General features: G+C 33.2%; 1 protein-coding gene across 1 annotated transcript in view; it reads right to left on the bottom strand.

The window, feature by feature from the left end:
* Positions 1-20,607, bottom strand: part of Ccser1 (coiled-coil serine rich protein 1) — a 680,778-nt gene that overhangs the window by 581,803 nt on the left and 78,368 nt on the right. Inside the window, exon 3 of the mRNA XM_033757757.1 lies at positions 14,681-14,758. Coding sequence (XP_033613648.1) covers positions 14,681-14,758 — 78 coding nt within the window. The remainder of the gene's footprint in view (positions 1-14,680; positions 14,759-20,607) is intronic.

Genomic DNA, 20,607 nt, shown 5'->3' with positions numbered 1-20,607 from the left:
AGTTTTACATCTTTTCAAATCTCAAAAGAAAATTATAAGAATATTAATATGTGTGTGTCAAAAGTGCTTGAAAGTTAAAATTAGAGGTTATTTGGCACATGACAAATGTGTCAGTAAAATTCAGATATATTACATAATGCCATAAAACATACTCTGTAGAGAGCTCTGAAATTAAGAAAGTAAAAATCCGAGAGCTTGGAAATTAAGAACTAAAAAAAAAAAAAAAAAAGACTTTCTTAGTAGTTATCTTCAATTTTAAAACAAATTCACTTTTGATGCATATTATTTTTCAAGAACTATCTCTCAAAATGTTGAAGAGTTGCTTCTATCTTTGTGAATAACAGCTGAAAATAGAGAAAAAGTTATGTTCATGAAAATCATTTCAAAGTTACACAATCCATGAAGATGAAGCTTGACATTTTGAAAGAAATTAAACAATTTCATATTAATTTATTTTTTAATGTTTTGAAAATTTAAACTGGGGATTTAGCTCAGTGGTTCCACCACCTGACTCACAAGCACAAGGACCTGAGTTCGATCCCCAGTACAAAAAAGAAAAAAGAAAATTTAAAAGCCAAGTTTTGAGGAACCTGAAAGTATTCTAAGTAAAACAGGAAATACATTTTAGAAATGCAAATTCCTCATTACATATAATTTAAAGGAGTAAATCCTGTGTTGTTGCTTAACTTCGTTATAGTAACTGATAGTTCTTTTACTTGAGAATTCCACTAGAAAGTTCACATTTTAAAATTTTACTTAATATGAATTACAGTTAGTAGTGTTTTCATTGCTAATAGTACTCTTTCAGAGTGTTGATTTCTCAGTAATTTTTTTTGTTGTTGTTTAAATTTAAATATGCAATTTGGCCATTTATATGTGAAAATAGAGTAGTAAGCAGAATGTGTTCTTTTTTCTTGTTTTTAAAATATCTGCAGCAGTGCCTACAATGCAAGAGACAAGGCCTCTCCAGCTTCTTAGCATCTGCCAGAAAACAATACTAATGGAATCAAGGTAATAGGTTTCAATCATTTGAATACAAATTTAAGAAGTATTTACTGACTGACTAGTCTGCAAAATGACACTGCTAGATGGGACAGCAAACATAAAGAGAGCACAGTAATGGGACAAAAGGGCAGGAACGTGGTATGAGGAAAATGTGGAAAAGAAACATATGCCATTAACCATAACAATGATGTCTGTAAGAAATTAAGATGTATTTGGCATTGACTATTATTTGTCTCCCAATACCCACGCAGCCTTGTTCCTCAGTTGTACAGCCCTGGTGTAATTTGGGTAGCACTATATTGAATTCAAATATTACATTTCTCAGCTTTCAAGACAGTGAAGTCTGAACCAGGAGGCCTAAGCAGAAATGCTGTGTGGGGTTCCCAGAGTACCTCCTTATATGGAGCTGGCTTAGCTAGCAATAATGTTTCCTTTCTCTTTCTCTATTTTCTTCTCATAACTACCTGGAACATTGCTGTGATGACAGGCGATCTAATAGCTGTGTTCAACTTGTCGTGGACATGAATAGGGAAACTGGAGGTGAGGAAAATAGCAGAATAGTAGAAAAACTTACACACAACTTCCAGAAGAGCCCTAATCTCTACAAGCTTCCAACTTGCAGATCTATTTCATGTATGAGACTAACTGCTATAAAGTTTAAATAGCTATCATAATCTGTTATTTGTTTTCTGGGTTTTTTTTTCCAGTGGAGTGCAATTTTTAACTAAAACCAGGTTACAAAAGTGGCATGAATGTATTCAAGTAAGAAAAAGAAGGGGCCAGGTATTAAGCTCAGTGGTTCTGCCACTGGCCTCGCAAATGCAAGGACCCAAGTACGACCCCCAGTACAAAAAAAAACAACAAGAAAAATAAAAGAACAAGAATAGATGCAGTTATGAGTATATGGGGAAGAACCTGCTTTTGTAGTGAGTATTACATAACTGATCATAATGGGTTACATCAAATTAATACTCAATTTTCTTTGCGTGCAGATGAGCTATATACAATGATCTGGCTCATTATATGTTACTTATACAAATTGGAGGATGACAGAAATCAATCAGAATGAACATATCACTACCTAATGAACATTTAGATGAGGTAATTCAATATCATAGAACATATACTGACATGATTCCGGTTAACAAAATAATTACAGGGCCCGGGGATTTAGCTCAGCGGTTCGGTGGCCTGCCTTGCAAGCACAAGAACCCGCGTTCAATCCCCGGTACCAAAAAACAAAAACAAACAAACAAAAAAATAATTACAGGCCCAGGAATTTAGTTCAGTGGTGCTGAGCATGCCTCACAAGTATAAGTCCCTGAGTTTGATCCCCAGTATCACCAACAATAATAATGATGATGATTACAGTAAGTTCTTATCCCTTTGCATTTCATATATGCCCACATATAGGTAAATGAATATATTACATACGCATAAACACAGTTGTTAAAATATTAAAAACAATATTAAATATCTCATTCATTAAATAGTTATTTCGTGTTAACTACTGCTGAACGAGCTTCAGAAACAATGATGAGTAATTCTTTACTCACAAGAAGATGCTACTTCTCCAAATAAAACTGATTCTAAATACATAAATATAGCAAGCCAAATCAAAAGGGTTTGTGCTAATACAAACAAATCCCATGAAGAAACATCAAGCGAAAAAGGAGCTGGATGCTACAGCCCTTCTAGGAAGGCAGTAAAGTCTCTGACAAGCCACATGGTTTCAGATTCTCAAATGCAGTGATGAAGACAAAGAAATAAAAGCAGCAAGTAAATATATGAAAAAATGTTCCACATCACTGGTCATTCGAGAGATGCAGATGAAACCAACATTGAGATTCCACCACACCCCACAAAGAATGGCTGCTATCAAGAAGTCACACAATAACAAAGGTTGGCGGGGTTGTGGGGAGAAAGGAACCCTTCTCCATTGTTGGTGGGAGTGCAGCCTGGTGCAACCACTATGGAAATCAATATGGAGATACCTCAAAAGTCTTGGACTAGAGGTTCCATTTGACCCAACCATCCCTCTGCTGGGTATCTTTCCAAAAGAACTAAAAGAATCATATCATAGAGAAGTATGCGCACCCATGTTTATAGCGGCACAGTTTGTAATAGCTAAAACTGGGAAACAGACCATTTGCCCATCAATTGGAAACTGGATAAAGAAGATGTGGTTTTTCTATAAAATGGAATATTACTCAGTCATAAAGAACAGGAAATTAGATTCATTCATAGGAAAATGGATACATATTGAGGATATACTCCTAAGTGAAATAAATGAGTCAAATACGTATAAATATCTAATAGTTTCTCTGGTGTGAATAAACTGTAATAGTACATAAGATCCTAATGAGATGACTGACATTGTGAAATGGGAAGAAAAGGTCTAAAGGTGTAGGGAAGGTGGGAAGGGTAGGGTAAGGGTAATAAGGGAAAAGAAAATATCTGAGAAAATGAAAAGATGGAAATAAAGTGTTTGTAAATGGGGAGGGGAGGAGGGGTGAAGGGAGGGCAGGGACAAGGGGAAAAAATGAGAACCAAGACCTGTCATGTAGAGGTACAAGATCCTGACAATGAATGTAACTGTACTGTATCCATAAAATGTACCAATAAACTCAATTAAAAAGCAAAAAAAAAAAAAAAAGAAAGAAAGAAAGAAAAGAAATAAAGAACCTGAGTTTGATCCCTGGTACTGCTACTACTACTACTACTACTAATAATAATAATAATAATGCTGGGGAAATTAGCAATTATAAATTAATACCTTAAAAAATTCCATCTTACAAAATGTGATTATTTTTCTTTTCTAGGAACAGATGAAAATATGTGTAGGCAACAAACTTTTAGTACATTTGTGATACTTGTTTTCAATAAAAATAGTTTTGGATTAAAAAAAGAGCACATAAGGGTTGATAAGCAAAAATAAAAATTATAATTGCACAATAAAGCGGTCAATAGAGCTATTTAATGAGATTCAGAAGGACATGTGCAGACATAGAGAATAGATTTTAGACATCAAGGTAGGTATAATGGAAAGACAGTCAAAAGTTTTGGATGGTTCTAGTAGATCCATCCAAATGTTTTGGTGATTCCTAGTAGATATTTAAGTGCAGAAACTGAGCAGATACTTAATCTCAGAGAAAACTTGAGTAGAGACAACATAATGAGAGGCATCAGCCTACAGATGCAATGAAAACACTCAGGAAGAGAACAAGTCAGAGATGAGGACTGAGAAAGGGAAATGAAGAGTTTACACACTGGTTAGGAGCAGTTTTACTTTCCAGGAAGAAAACCATTCACAATATTTGGGAAATGGCTCGCTCAACATGGGATGCTCAAATATTTACAAATAAAACTTTAAATACTGTATTATCTATTATCATTCAGATGTAGGATGTAAACATATGAATTTAGACCCCACATTTGAAAGTGAACTCTGGACACAATCTAGATGTAGTCATACAAGAAAGAATGTACCCCTTCTGTGAATTCAGATGTTTCTAAATTCCAATGTTAAAAGTCCAAAGGAGATACATCAAAATTAATAGCAATTAGAAAAGGAATCCATCCTAGTAAAGAAATAGCATGCTACAGTAGTTAAAAGCATGACATTTGAAATTAGTCTGGGTGTAGTTATTTTGTATACACATATTAGACACATTAATATTCCGTAATTTTGGTTTCTTCTTAAGAAAAACTGGCATTATCATGCCTAATCTAACTTACAGGGTTGTTGTGAAATTTTCCTGAGAAAAAACATACATAGTATACACTGAAATCTTTCTAATACACTGGACGTGCTCAATAAATTAAACATGTACCACAGCCACATTTTAGATAAACCATGTGCTCACAAGGTTAATGGTTCAGCAAGAACAATGTTCCTAACAGATAATTTTTAAGCAAACATCTGGAAAATATCTTGCTTTAAAATTAGAACTAAATATTAGAATTTTGAATAGATTTATAACACCACAACTTTAATGTTTTAAAACCAATTAAATATCCTATATTTTAAATTAAAAATCTACTTAGTTATCTGCTTCTTATATATTAAAGTCTAACACATAAAGAAGTAAAATTATGAGTTTTTATTTACAAAGAGGGCAATATACCATAAAAAGAATTCTCTAATAAAATAAACCTCAATTTAAAAGACTTACTCAAAAAGAATATATTACATAAAGATACCAGTACCCAGGAAATAACTGAAAATACAATCTTGTAAAACAATAATCCAATAAGACCAATTATGAACAATTATGAACAAAATGAACAAATATGAACAATTATGAACAATAAGACCAATTCTTGAACAATTATGTGCTATTCTATTAACTACCAGTAATCTTTCCAGACATTTCTTCTTGGTTACTTAAATCACTGTTTATACTGATGTGTCTGTATACTTTTTCATTCCCCCGAAGGAGCTCTTGAGAAGAATGTAAACACCATATGTTACATAGTGTTAGGAAGAATTTATAATCACTTACTTAAGTCAACAGGTAATTTAAATCTGAGTAAGTGTGAAGCTGTTTCAAAGGCAGATGCTACCAGTTAAACTGATTTTACTACACAAAATGTAGTAAATTATGTAGCTAATAACCTAATTGTACGACGTGAATACACTGAAAACTGAACTTGGAAAACATTAACAAATCTCATTCTGCATGTTTGACTAAAGCTTTAAAAACTGACTTAAGAGATTGCAAAGTAGCTTATAGAAATCTGATTCATTTGCTTGTATGTGTATGTCCCTTAGGGACAGTTTTAGTGCAACATGTGAATCTAGTCTACTACTCAAGTTCATGTACCAATTTTTGCAGAACTTCACTGAAGTTTCCTGCAAATATTTTCATGTGGGAAAATCAAGTGGAATCAAGCCAAGTTTGTTTCAATATTAGTGTATCTCCAATATAGAAATGAATACTAATGAAATCTAATATTTTACTAATACAAGATGGTCTACTGAAACATCTTTCAGAGTTGAAACAATTCAAATTGTTTAACCATATCTTTTCTTAAAGACTTAGTGAATGATGTCCGTACAACAGGAAAAGAAAAAAAGCTTTAAAAATTTATTGTCAGATTTGATCCTGCTGAATGGAGCAAATACAGGCATTTGTCCTTTAACAATATTCATATAAAATTGAATATTTACACTTTATTTTGTTTCACAACCATGGGTCCAATATTCATTTATCCTTTTTTTTTTTTGTACCGGGAATCGAACTTAGGTCCTTGCGTTTGCAAAGCGGGCACCGGAACCGCTGAGCTAAATACCTATTTCTCACTTATTCTTAACATAGATTTAGCTTTCAAACTTTTCAAATTTATATAAATAATATTATATGTAGGGAGAGTATACATATATATATATACACACATACATATACACACACACTATATGTGTGTGTATTATTTTCAACAGAAATTAGGAAGAAAGTAACACAGTAAGGTAAGTTTATTAATAATCTATGAGCACTTTGAGAGTAGACAGCGACTCAGGAAAAAAAAAAAAAAAACTAAAGCAGACAAACCCAGAAACTCTCAACCCTAAGTCAGAAACACACCTGCCCATACCAAGCAACCTTAATTTTGCACTGCAACACAAAAGCTACGTTACCTATGAATGTTGGAACAAAGAAGGAGCTGACAACTGAAAGTCAGCTAATGAAAAGTATCCCACGTTTTCTGGTCTCTCTTTTAGAGACCAGAAGTTTATACTGAAAATTAAAGGGTATAGATGAATTTTGAACTAAAGAAATAGCAGGCAAGTCTAAGGAAGGACACAACCTAACAAAACAAGTAGATTATATTCTACATAGTAAATACTGAAAAACCATGTCTTAGTTGCTTTCCTCACTGCTGGAACATAACACCTATACCAACAAATTATAGGAGCAATGGTTTATATCCTCTCATAGGTTTTAGAGGTGTCAATCCACAGCCAGCTGGCTCCAAGGCAAGAGAACAGGACAGCAACATGCAGAGGAGTGCTGCTCTTGGCACGGCAAACAGAAAGCAGGCAGAGAAAGGGAGAAGCCCAGAAAGGAAAAATCCTTCTCACACATGCCCCCAGGGACACACATTTTCTATCCAGGCCCCACCTCCTACCAACAAGGTAGCTACAATCCCCCCATAATTCAAACATCTTCCAAATGCATGAGGCTTGGGGCCATTTTAGTTCTTAACCATAACAACATAAGGGAACACAGAAAAGGGCTCAGATTCAGGTGATCAAAATGTGGCCTCTATATGTCCCAGGCTTGCAGAGGACTGGCTACCCTCCAAACCTGAAATATTTGGTACAAGGACTCTACCTTGGCTCCTAGCCAGATCGGAGAGCAGACTCCAAGACACATAGGCCTTGGCCTTATGGGCATGAGTCCACCTTTGTGTATCATGATATAGAAGCTAGCAGGAAAAAGCAGACTTTGGGGAAACTCTTAAAATTGCATGCAGGGATTCTGTCCAGCGGGACACTGACCAGCCCATCTTGTGATTTCCCCAGTTTTCCTCAGGTATGGAGCCATGTTACTACCTGGACTGGTGATATATTACATCTCTCTGTCATACTTTCTTCATACTAGTCTTCTTTTTTTTTAACCATCCTTAACGTTTAACCTTGTAACAAAGCTATCTTTATTTTCACTTTAGTGTGGTGTGGCATGACTTTTGTCTAGGATGGGGATCAATGTAAGTGGTTCACCTGAGTAGCTTGGTATTAACCTTTGCTACAACCTGCCCCCCACCGAGCTCCCTCCTTCCTCCACCCTCACTTTCACTCTTAACCTGGCTACCTGCCCCTTTTAGAGAGGAATAGTATCTCCTTATACTTTTTCCCTACACAGCCAAGCATAGATAGCTGACTTTAAAAATTCTGGAAGATATCAAACACACTACAATAAGATTCTTTCTGTTTAATCTAGTTGAGGCAATTATATACCACGTAACTCTCATTCTAGGATGTCAAAGATGTTTAAAATTACTAGGTGTTTTAAGAAAAGAAATTTTAACTTTAGTATAATTAAGACTTCAATAGAAGCCAAATCTATTTGAAGCCAAAAGAGGGCATCTTTCTTATATGTATTTTCTGCTCTATTCTTCTTTCTACCTTTATTTATCTTTATTTTGTCTAATTTACATAAAACAAATACATGTAATCAGCTATGATTAAAATGATAAAAAAACTGATAAAATAACTACATAACTATATGAGCATGGATCTTTTAGGATATATTGATGATAACCTTGGTCAACTGTAAACTATATTAATAAAAGGAAAAGTAAATTTCATTCTATGGGAGAAATATATAAATACAGGTAATAAATAGTATAGAATACAAAACAAAGAACTTTGACACATACAACTTAAAGGAGGAGAGCTTTATTTTGGCTCTCAGTTTCAAAGGGCTCTGTTCATGTTCAGCTGGGTCGTAGGCACAAACATCTTGGTTAAAGTGTGTGGCAGTCCATGATGGCCAGGAAACAGAAGGTGACAGCACCAGAGAGGAAGGGGCCAAGGACCAGATATAGTACCCAAGACCACATCACCACAGTCTATACAGACACACCCGAGAGTGTGTTTTTCAAATCCTCTAAGTGGTTCTGAGTCAATCAGGTTAACAATCTAGTGTAACTGTCATGATTAACACTTTCTGCAAAAGGTATTACACATAGTGGGACCTTAACAAATGGACAATTTCCCATATTCAAGAAAATAATAGAATGATAATAAAATTAGTATCACTGACTAAAGTCCATAAAAAAAAGCAAAAAAGAACAACAACAACAAAAAAGCCTAAACCTAATAAGAGGATAGACCGCTATCAGCCTTATTCCTGTGGGTGTTATTACCAGAAATTATGGCCAACCCTCTTTAGCATGGTGTAGCAACTGGCATACTTCCAGTTTTCTACTTACTTTTATTTCCAAAGTTTTCATCTCTGGCAAAGACACTGAGGGGAGAAAAGTGAACTTAATTCTTCTATCCTTAATTATGCTTTGACAATTGTGCTCAGCTTTTAAAAACTTTCAGGCTTAAATGCTGCTGCCAAAGTCTTTCTTGCAAAGCAGGAAATAACTGCTTTAAATATACCTTGATTCTTCAGAAGTATGCGCAGCATAATTCTAACATAACAAGTTTAGCCTACATTATCAGTGTTTGTCACATATCCTGACGTAAGTGTACCCATTAGATTCACCAAGAAAAAAGGAGATTAGCTGAGAAGAAGAGGACAGGCCAGTGACAAAGCATAAACTAACTGCTGATAATATATCTGAAGAATCTCAGAGAAAACACAGTCTCCTTAGCTGAGACTCTGACATCAGTGGTTACTTAGAATATTCAAAATTATTTCAATTATGTTATTGATTATAATATAAAACATCCATCTGATAATTGTTTACCTGGTAATTTTCTGTGCTGCCTATCAGCTGCTGTTCAAAAACATAGAAGCATAGAAGCACATTTTTTTTCCTTTTGGTTTTCCTTCTCTCTTTGAGAGGCATGGTATCTGTTATTTCCCTACACTATTAAGAATATCTTTACTCTAAGTAAGACAAAACCTAATTTTCTGATATTTTTCCTAAATATTCTTCAATTATTAACTTTTGTCATGAACATTCTGTTTGTCTATGGTGATGAACAATGGAATGTCAAACTACTTAAATGTGATATGGAAGCTGTATTGAAGAAATGATAAAACTTCAAAGCAGAGTATTTTACTCATTTTACTGCAACTCTTGGCATGGCTGCTTAATACCACCATGTAGCACAATAGAAATAAAGGAAATCAAATGCCTCAAAAAAGTCCGTTTAATATTCTTTTTTTGTTTGTTTTGTTTTTTGAAACAGGGTCTCATTACATAGCTGAGTCTGACCTGGAACTCACTATATAGCCCAGGCTGGTCTCAAACTCACAGCAATCCTCCTGCCTTAGCCTCCCGAGTTCTGGGATTACAGGCGTGTGCCACCAGCCTGGCTTGTATAATATTCGTTTAATATCATAGAATAACCAAAAATGCAGCCATTTCTAAATTATTTCATGTATGGTAGAATTAACTGCACTATACCCTTGTTTATTTTATGCATTTTCTTAATTTGTCCTGCCTGCTATAACAGAATACTGCCACAGACAACATTACTTCTAAACAATAAAAATGCATTTCTCATAGTTCTGGATGCTAAGATGTACCAGATCAATGTGCTGACAGGTGCAAAGTTTGGTGGCTAGACTCTTGCTGATTCATACATGGTAATCCTCTCAGCGACTCCTCACATGGTGGAGAAAGAGCTTTCCCAGAGGCTGTTTATTAAGAGTACTCATATTACTCTGAGGACTCTGCTTCTTGACCCTGTCCCCTTCCAAAAGGCCCACTTTCTAGTGACTTTCTATTGGGCATAAAATTTTCAACACAGGAATTTAAAGAGTGCAAAACTTTTGGCAATTAGCATGCATTTTAGTAGGCCTCGGTTTTCAAAATTCATTTTTCTGTAGACAATTTCAGAATATAGCAGAACTCATTTCTAGATAAAGTAAACCCATGTTGAGTCTATACTTGATACCTAATATTCTTAGTCCATCTAAAATTAAGGCATGGTAATAATGTCATCTTCTCTGAATTTATCTTGGCTGCTAAATTCTTAAAGAAAATATTATAGAATACTTCACACTTGCTATAATTCACATTTATGCATAACAATCAGTATGTAAAATATTAAAGTTTTTAATTGCAAAAAATAAAAATCATTCAGACTTTATATAAAATGGCAATATTAAAATTAGAAATAAATGGTGAATGTGCAGCAAATGATAACACTTGCTTTAATTACCACTGAAAATTGTGATATTATTCAAAAAAGTGTTAATCCCAAGGCAGTTCCCATTTCAACAGCTGATGTCTGTCCTGGACATTAAAAGATCTGTTAACACCAGGGTGCACAGCAGTGACTACCACCTCTGCTATGATCTCCTATCAAGGTTTCTCTTGAGAGCAGCAGATGTTGAGAACAGAGCTCTAGCCAAATGTGCACATGTTGATTTCAACATTTTCCAAATAAAATTGTCCTGGTGTCTTGTTGGCAGACAGAACAAATGTTTTGGAAAAGCCAATCCACTCGAGTAAGTCACGTACCAGATTAAGGGTGAGGTTCTAATAATAAAATTTCTTAATTTTTTTGCTTCAAGAAACATATAAAGTGGTTTTTTTTTATTTACCAAATTTTCAAGGACTTTATTGGCTTTTGGATTTTCCTAGAAGTAGTTTAGATTTTTTTCTTTCAGATATAAATGAATCCAGAAATATCTTCCCATTTTCAGTTCCAAAGTTATTTTATAAAATCCTCACTTTTACTATCTATTATGGGTAGAAATCTGAATATATGTGCCTGTTTTCTGGGTTTCTATTCAGGTCAGTGATAAAGAAAGTGTATTTCTGTATTCACTGTTCCAAAGTCATCTTTTAATCGATGTTTTGTAAATGATGGCCATTGAGTTTCTAAAAGGCACTCATTTTTAGAGGCAACAGAAGGAAATAAAATTGCCAACACCTTGATCTTGTTTGTCAAGCTCCCAGACATTTGAGAAAACAGAATTCTGTTGTTTATATCATCAGGTCTGAGGCATTCTTATGGAACACTAGCAAATTAATAAACTATCCTTAGAAAGGTCTGCTGGCAAAGGAGGCGACTGATTTATGTCCAAGAACTTGACTGATATCTATTGTTCTACATTTAACGCTTTCCATAAATGGCCAAAGTGACTCATTTGTCTCTAAACTGTTTGTACAGAACTCATGTTGAACATCTGAATATAGGTATCCTTCTTCCACTGTTCTATGAGTTTGTCCAAAATGGACGAGGGAAATAGAAGGGACATCTTAATCTTAGTAACTTAATCATTTCCAGAAGGAAAATGGAAAATCAAGTTCTTCAAATACTTAACAATGCCTCACTTTTACAGGCTTTGCTAGCCCAATACCAGAGTGGATGGTGCAAGGTCTGACTTCTGCAATCACACAGGGAATGAGAAAAAAATATAACCCATGTTTTTCTACTTGCCATGTCAGTGAAATATTATAATTTTAAATGAAGTTTTAGACCTGTAGAAATTATATTATCAGTTTATTCCTAAATTTAAAAATAGAAAACATCTTTTTTCTATGGCTTCAATACTTCTCAATAGTATTTTGAAATTATAATGCATTGTACTGCTAAGGTACTACTCAAAATAGTTTCCTTTTATTTTGGGACAAGATAGTATATGAATATTCTATTCATTATTTACAGAATAAAATATAATCTGAAGATAAAAGAAAAAATTGCTGGAGCTCTTACTTTGCAAATTTAAATTTCAGATATTTTAAGTACTGTTGGGATGATTTTATAGATTATAGTAATTTTGGAGAAAAATACAAATCATATTCTTTTGACAAAAGCAGTAATTTAAGGTAAATTATAACTATATTGAACACTGAATGTCAATATTATATATTATACACACTTGAAACTTTTAATTGCTCCTAAAATCACTTACACACATTAACTCAAACAAAATTTTGATTTTTGAGTCCCAATTAGTCTAATGAGAATTATATTTCTATTACCTTCATGTCAGCAGATTTTGGATATATTTGACAGTTTTAAACCTTTGCTTAAAAGTAGATTACAATTGTAAGGGCTGTATTCATCACTGATAAATTAAAAAGGAGAATATGATTTCTGGTGAAGCTTTGAGAATTTTACTAAGTTCTTGATAGAGATGTTTTATGTATAAGTTTTGCTTTACAACATAAAATGGAAATATCAGATAGCATTAAACCTGGACAGATTAGTATATGACTCTCATTTTGTTATAGAACAATATTCTTAGTAAATAATGACATCAGAATACTGGTCATTATTTAACTATTCTCTGATGTATAGAAGTAAGCTTTTAACAATTATTTGTTTATAACTAAGCAAATAAAGAACCCATGACTAGAAACCTAAAGACCCTTAATGGAATTGACAGCCTCCCTTAATTTTTACCTCAACAATACAGTAGTATTGAGCAAAAAAATATCGATGGCAGTCAATATATTAGGTATAAGCCATAGGAAGGACAGTAACACATAGTGCTTATATGGAAAAGGAGATGAAACACAAGACAAAATACAACAATCTTGAAAGTCAAAATACACCCCTAAAGGGTGCATCTTCTGTTTTTAAGCAAATTATATGGAAACCACTATACATATATATGTGTATCCCCTAACTTCCTAAGCCCCTTCATACTCTTAAGGATTACCTTTATTTATAATTATCCTAATGATATCGAGCATTCCTAGAACAAATGTAAAATAGCTGATGTTCAAATTTTGCCTTAAAATGAAACATCTAATTGTAAATGGCAAAGTGAGACATTGTATTTGTAATAAAAATAACCACTCACATTGATGAATGCAACTAGTTATACCAAATCCTTACCTGCATGTGTACTTAAATACTTTGTGTGTGTGTGTGTGTGTGTGTGTACATATATTTTTATTTTTCTAAGGTACATTCTTTAGTCGGATTGTTGGGTAATATGGTAAGTGAATATTAATCTTTACTGAAAACTGCCAAAACTTTCTCCCAAGAAGCTATACCATTTTATATTCCAAGCAGCAATATGAGAGAATTTGAGTCTTTACTAGCACTTAATACTGTCGATCTTTGTATTCATGCTTTTCTAATAGATGTGCAGTGATATCTCAATACATTTTTAATTTTCAATTTCCTGATAACTGATGTTGAATTTTTTCTTTTACTGATTGGCTATTTATATCTTATTTTATAAAATTTATGGTTAAATATTTTGCCTAATTTTGTATTTTGGTCATATTTTATTATATAATACTATCATAACAGTATTCTAAATATAAATTCTTTGTAAGACATTTGTACTATATTTTCCATCAGTCTGTGATCTACCTTTTAATTTTCTTAATAGCATTATTTGAAGAGCAAAAGTTTTACATTTTGATGAAGTTGAATTTAACAGCTGAAGAAAAATTGGATAGCTATGTGGTAAATACATACTTCCGCATTTACTTCACACAATAGTGACATGAAAGGGGTTACAGGAGTAAACATAAATGCTAAAAGTTGTAAAATTTTTGAAAAACACATCAGCGAGACCTTGCATTATGCAAAGATGTATTAAGTCACAATCACACACAAATGAAAGCTTTAAAAATTTTAAATACTCATTAAATGTGGGAGAATGATTTGATATTTCAGTGATTGATGCTGACTTTTATTTTGTAATGATTATGTCATTGATGACCTGGTATTTATAATGAAAATGTAATTACTGATAAAGGCCAGATAATTCATTCTAAAACTATGACTTCATTAATACAAACAAAAGGTGGGAAATCCTAATTGATGTTGATCAAACTATTACAATAAAATCTCATCTCACGTGTAAGACAATTATTTCATCAAGTATCCCAAAACTTTGCCTTTAATTAGCAAATAGAATGACAATGAAGAAAAACAAAACAACTTGAACATCTGAAATCAGTTTCTTAAAAATGAAAGCAGTTCATCGCACTCTGTGCATGACTTCTCTAGCTCACACTCTTTGTTAACCTAAAAATATTAAAAACGATTTCCTTTTTGTTTATTTTTTACCTTGAAAGGCACTGGTTCTTCAGCAAGAGGGCTAACAGGAAGCGAGGTGGTGCTGCTTGCTGGGCTGATGTCTGAACTCTGAAAGGAAAGCACAACTGCGTAAAAGAAGGGCCTTTTTTAGTTACTTTTATTATTCCTAATTCAGAATATAAATCATATCATGATTATACAATGAATTCTTCCTTATATAGAAATAATTACCTGGGAAATTAGACTGTCACTTCTGTTCATATTTTAAGGGCATTTCATTAAATATGTTGGCAAGTTTTGGTATAAAAATGTTATGTAATAGTATCTTTGCTTAATTTGTATTTTTATATTTTCTTGGGAAATTAAACTACACATACTGATTCATTATACTGCTGTCTCAATCTTTCAAGATGATTTTCATAAATATGTATCTCATATTATTTTCTTTCTATTGGGAATTAAATAATTGCACCTATTTTTCATTATGTAAATGAATAATTTCTTCATTAATAACAAAAACTAAAGAAATACTAAAAATTTAAAATCCCTATACTCATAATAAACATTTTAAGAATTTTCCTGCATTTTGCTAAACAAAATATTTACACAAATACAATAAAGGTTGGAATGTTGCTAATGCTTTCTTGATCATTTAAAAATATAGCCAGTTAAGACTTCTCAAGTAAGACATAAGGGTTAATGGCTCATTTTTCATGTGTTTTATTAAAAGCAAGCAAAAGCTACCAATAAGTGATAGAAGAAAAAATTTCATTACATTCTAAATCATTTTGTCAAAGAAGTTCCTTGACTTTGGATAAACAAATAACTGAAGAACAAAGTGGGTCTATAATTTTCAGCTTTAACTGCAAATCTACATAAATAGAAAAATATAAAAACTGCAAAAAATTAAATTAAAAATGATTTACTCTTAAGGTATTGAGTAGACAACTTTGGCTGCTCTAAGTTAAAAAAAAAAAGGGATATATTCAACTGTAGTTGTTGAGCAAATGCTACAACAGCTCCAAAGACCTAAAGTTTCTTTATATTCAAATTTTAATTAATTTAATAGATCCATATTAAATATCCATTAAAATGGGATCACATCTGATTTTCTTATCTAGAGACCAATGATGAGGACTAAAGATAGAACCAAAATATTTACCATAGTTTTAATATAATACATATAATACATGCCAGATTTATTTTAGAAATTGCTATAAGTCCACATATTAAGTTAGAATGCCTATAAGAGGATTGTAGGTAAAAAGTGAATAATGTTTGTAATCTACAAATGGAATCAGGAAAACATATGTACCTCATAATTTAGGTGAGTTGGTTATTCCCCTTCATTTCTGAATTCATCCAGAGATTCTAGGCCAATTATTTCATCCAAATCAGAAAATTATATGAATCACTTTGTAGTGTTTAAATGAGAATAATTCCATTCTAAGACAGAAAGCCATCTCATGTAAGATGTGACTCCTAGGTGAACTGTGGGAATTTGCTTAGCAAAAGATAAAAGGCAAGGCCAGAAGGCTGGGAAAGGGGACCATAAAACTTGTAGAAAAGAAGAGACAGGATGTTCTGTATAGATAAGGGGAACACTCTACATTCCTGAGCGCACTGACCTCTCCCTGAACTAGTCCACTAGCCCCCTCCCCACCCCAAGATAAGTTTTCATCCAGCTCTCCCAAGTGCCCCAGAAACACCCGATAAGAAATAAGAAATAGAAAGTAGCACCAATGAGAAAAAAAGCATTTCAATCCTCCCAAGCCCTATAAATTAATGCTTTAGAAGGGGGTCGGGGTTCTCACTTCTGATTTGCTTAGTCGGTGAGGTACGAAGGTCCAGGCTCGAGCTTGCAATAAACTCCTTGCGCATTTACATTGAACTCGACTCCTTGGTGGTCTTTGGGGAATTCGAGATCCAGGCACAACAACTTACTCATTTGTGGGGGTACTGGGGATCAAACTCGCGGCCTTGCACTTGCACTTGCGAGGCAGGCAGTGGCAGCACTGAGCTAAATCCCCAGCCCTATGAATCACCTACTCTTACTGTATGATTACATGACACAACACAGAAATGAATCTTTTCTTCCTCATTTACTGCATTATTCTAATATAAGAAAGGATGGCAAGTTCTTGCAGAATCATAAAGTGTAATGGAAAACAAGACTCTCAAAGTGCTTTTCTCAGTGTGAGATTTCTCATGAGAATTTAGGCAACTGACAGAAGACAATTTGTATAAAGCTGAACTACTAGACATTTACCTATAGTATTGAAAGCAGACACAGTTTATTAAAGCATCACATTCTTTAAAATCATATATTCAGACAGCAGTGATGTTCAGTTGTGAAAATTTTAAAGAGTGGATCCCAATTCTTCAGTTAAAAGCTTTGAACTCCCATAAGATGATGAACTTTAAACTAAGTTTCATAGCAAATTTTTTTAAGGGTTTATGTCTCCCAGAACTTCCAAAGAAATTAGCATGTATAATTCTATTAATCCTTTGAATATCATTATTTGAGAAAACTTTGTTCTGGCTTTAACTTTCAAATTCATCTTATAGTGTGACACTTTAAGTACTGCTCTTAGAAAATCTTGAGGTGAAAGCTTTAAAAAAACAAATCAATCTCCCATGACAATATCTGATAAACTGCACTTAATTATCAACTTCAGAAAAACATTAAAAAAAATCAAATATAAGCATTTTCATTTTTATCTTATTGTTTTCCCATTTGCTTTTCAGTGATCTATAATTTAGGTGTCATTCCATTATTTTTGTCCTTTTAGATAAAATTATGGCAAGCCTGTTGGAAGTAATTCTTAGCCATAATTTATGTTTTAATTAGCATGCTCTTTCTTTCAAAAATACTAATACTGATACAATTATCTATCAAGATATGAATTGATGTACAACTTCTTAGGTTACTTTTTATATTTTTAAAACATTACTATGTTCACGTTTTATTTGTAAAATATTTTCTTCAAATTATCTTTTCATCTGCTTTTGTTACATTTCATAAGTTTTGAAAATGTTTGGTTCACAATAAGGTGAAAGTAAATCTCAAGGGAAAATAAAAGATGTACTGCATAATAGTAACAAATACCTCAACAGAACGAATCTCCTCAATTCTCATGTAACATACCGGGGCTTTGTTATCCACTGGACACTGCACGAGTTGCTCTTGGTTTGTTAACAGAAGTTAATCTGATTCCCGCCAAGGGTCCTTATCCTGCACCTTTGACTGTAAGTCCAATAGATAACCTGCTTCTTTGCAATACTAAAGTGAATAAATAATATGAATCTAACATTTTTCTCATGCACGTAATGTTATTTCACCCAGCTTACAGAGACTATTTCAGGTAGTTTGCAAACTCTTATTTTTCTGCAACTTGACTATAATGTTAACTATACTCTTTAAATTAAAAAAATAAAATTTAGACAAGTATTTAATTTTTACCATTTCAGAGATATTTTGATGAATATTACCCTCTTTTGATACTTGTGCTCCAGAATTATTTCTATTTGATTTGGACAACATATTTCCTTATTTGTTGTAGCTATTTTATTTACAACATTTTAAATTATTATATGTTTGCTTGCAGTAGCAAAATTATATTCATTGTGGGACACTTCTATGTGTACATAACACATCTTTCTTGTTTTATTTTCCCTTCTCTGTCATCTCTTGGTCCTCCATGACATTTGCAAATCTTTCTGCTTCCTATTATCTTTTCTATCTTTAAGTTACTTATACTTTTGACTTTTCATATGAGTAATTATGTGATATTTAAACTTATGTGTCTGACGTGTTTCACTTAACATCTGGTCTCAAGGAGTTGTTCGTTTTAGCCTACAGATTCTCTAGACCAACTGTCACCCAGAAAGACACGTGTGAAAGGCTTGGTGCTGAGCTGGAAGGTTCTAGAACCTCTTAGAGGTAGTGCGTAGTTGGAAGTCTTCCTGTCAAACTGACTGTGCCCTTAAAGGGGTTATTGGGACCGTGGACGTTCCTGTTTCTCTCCTTCACTTCCTTATTTCCATGATGTGTACAATTTCTCCCACCACACAGTCTCCCTAGGATATACTGCCTCTCCACAGCCCCAAAGCAATGAGGCTACTGCACATGGACTCAAGCTTCTAAGCTGTGATCCAACATAGAGTTTCTTCTTTCAAGTGCACTGTCTGGAGTATTTTCTCCTAGTAATTCAAAGCTTACTAGTACACAAAAATCTCATCCTTTGGCTCTAAATGTATGCAATTGTATTGATATATGTATGACAATATAATACAATACAACTTTTGAAAATGTACAGTTAAAAGAGTGTTGTGGAATACATTCACATTGTAAGACCACCTCAAAAATCAGGATACAGAATTTTTTATTTTCCCACAATGAATTCATTGTGGGAGAATAAAACAACAGAATTCATGCAATTCTGAATTCAGTCTCTCTCCATTCCTGACCTCAGGAAATACAGGGACTCTTTCCATAACTACATTTTATTTTTTCTTCTCTAAAATTTCATGTGGCAAATTTCAAATGAAAATCTACACAGGGTCTCTTTTCAGTTTGGCTTCTTTCACTCAGAAAAATAATTTTGAAATTCATTATCTTATATTTCTAAATATTTCAGTAGTCCATATTTTTTTCAGTGTTCCATAGTATTTCATGGTTGGCTCCAATTTGTATATCTAATCACCTGTGAATGGCATTTATGTGGCTTGCACTTTGAAAGTTGAAATTATTTATGAATAATGCCTTGCTGAATATTTGTGCATTTTTCTGGATGTGTATTTGTATTTTTTAGGAGAATATGTAACATTTGAAATTGCTGGGTCTTATGGCAAGTGTATATTCAGTATCATGTAAAATATTATAAGAAAGTGACAACTGTTTTCCGAAGGTTTTCAATAGTTTACATTTCTGTTTGCATTGCATTATAAGATTTATTTTCTTTTTTTCTTTGGCATTGCATGAATGTGTTGGGTCTGCTCATTGTTGTTTTATCATTTACTTCCATGGCTGACTAATGATGTGGAGCATCATTTCATAAGCCTCTTGGCCATTGATATATCTTGCTATGCAAGGCATACACTCAAATATTTCCCCCGTTTTTCTTTAATACTGGGCTATTCCAATGATATACTCCTTTGGTCTTTGGATACAAACGCTTTGACATATATGTTTATTATAAACATTTTTACCCAGTTTGTTTCTTACCCATTCATATTTTTAACAGTATGTTCAAAAGAGCCTCAGTTTTATATTCTCTTTGTTCTTACTTTGTTTTTTATGTTTTACAGATTTGGTGTTTAAGAAATTTTGACTTACCTTAGGTTCACAAAGATTTTCTTTTATTTTTTTCTACTAATATTTTACTTCAGCACGTCATAACCAAACAAATGAAAAATCAAGGACTTATTTGAAATTGACTTTCCAATTTCTTTTGCTTTTGGTTTTGAACTCAATTTTTTTAACATGGTGATTTTTTTTTTCCTCATTGAGTTTATTGGTACATTTTACATATACAGTGCAGTTATATTCATTACTGGGATCTTGTACCTTTACATGACAGGTCTTACCCCTGCCCTCCCTTCACCCCCCCTTCCCTATCTACAAATACTTTATTTCCATTTTTTTCATTTTCTCATGTTTTTATTCTTTTCCCTTATTTCCTTTCCCCTACCCTTCCCCTTCCTCTACACCTTTAGTCTTTTTCTTCCTATTTCACATTGTCAATTATACCATTAGAATCTTATGTACCGTTATAGTTTTTCACACCAGAGAAACTATTCGGTATTTACACATGTGTGACTTATTTATTTCACTTAGGAGTATATCTCCAATATGTATCCATTTTCCTATGAATGACTCTAATTTCTCATTCTTTATGGCTGAGTAGTATTCCATTTTATAGTAAAACCACATCTTTTTTATCCAGCCTCCAACT

Source organism: Fukomys damarensis, unplaced genomic scaffold, assembly GCF_012274545.1.
Source record: "Fukomys damarensis isolate Sample0158 unplaced genomic scaffold, DMR_v1.0_HiC HiC_scaffold_32, whole genome shotgun sequence".
Taxonomy (NCBI): domain Eukaryota; kingdom Metazoa; phylum Chordata; class Mammalia; order Rodentia; family Bathyergidae; genus Fukomys; species Fukomys damarensis.
Note: the sequence above shows the minus strand (reverse complement) of the source record. Positions and strands in the feature narration are given on the sequence as shown.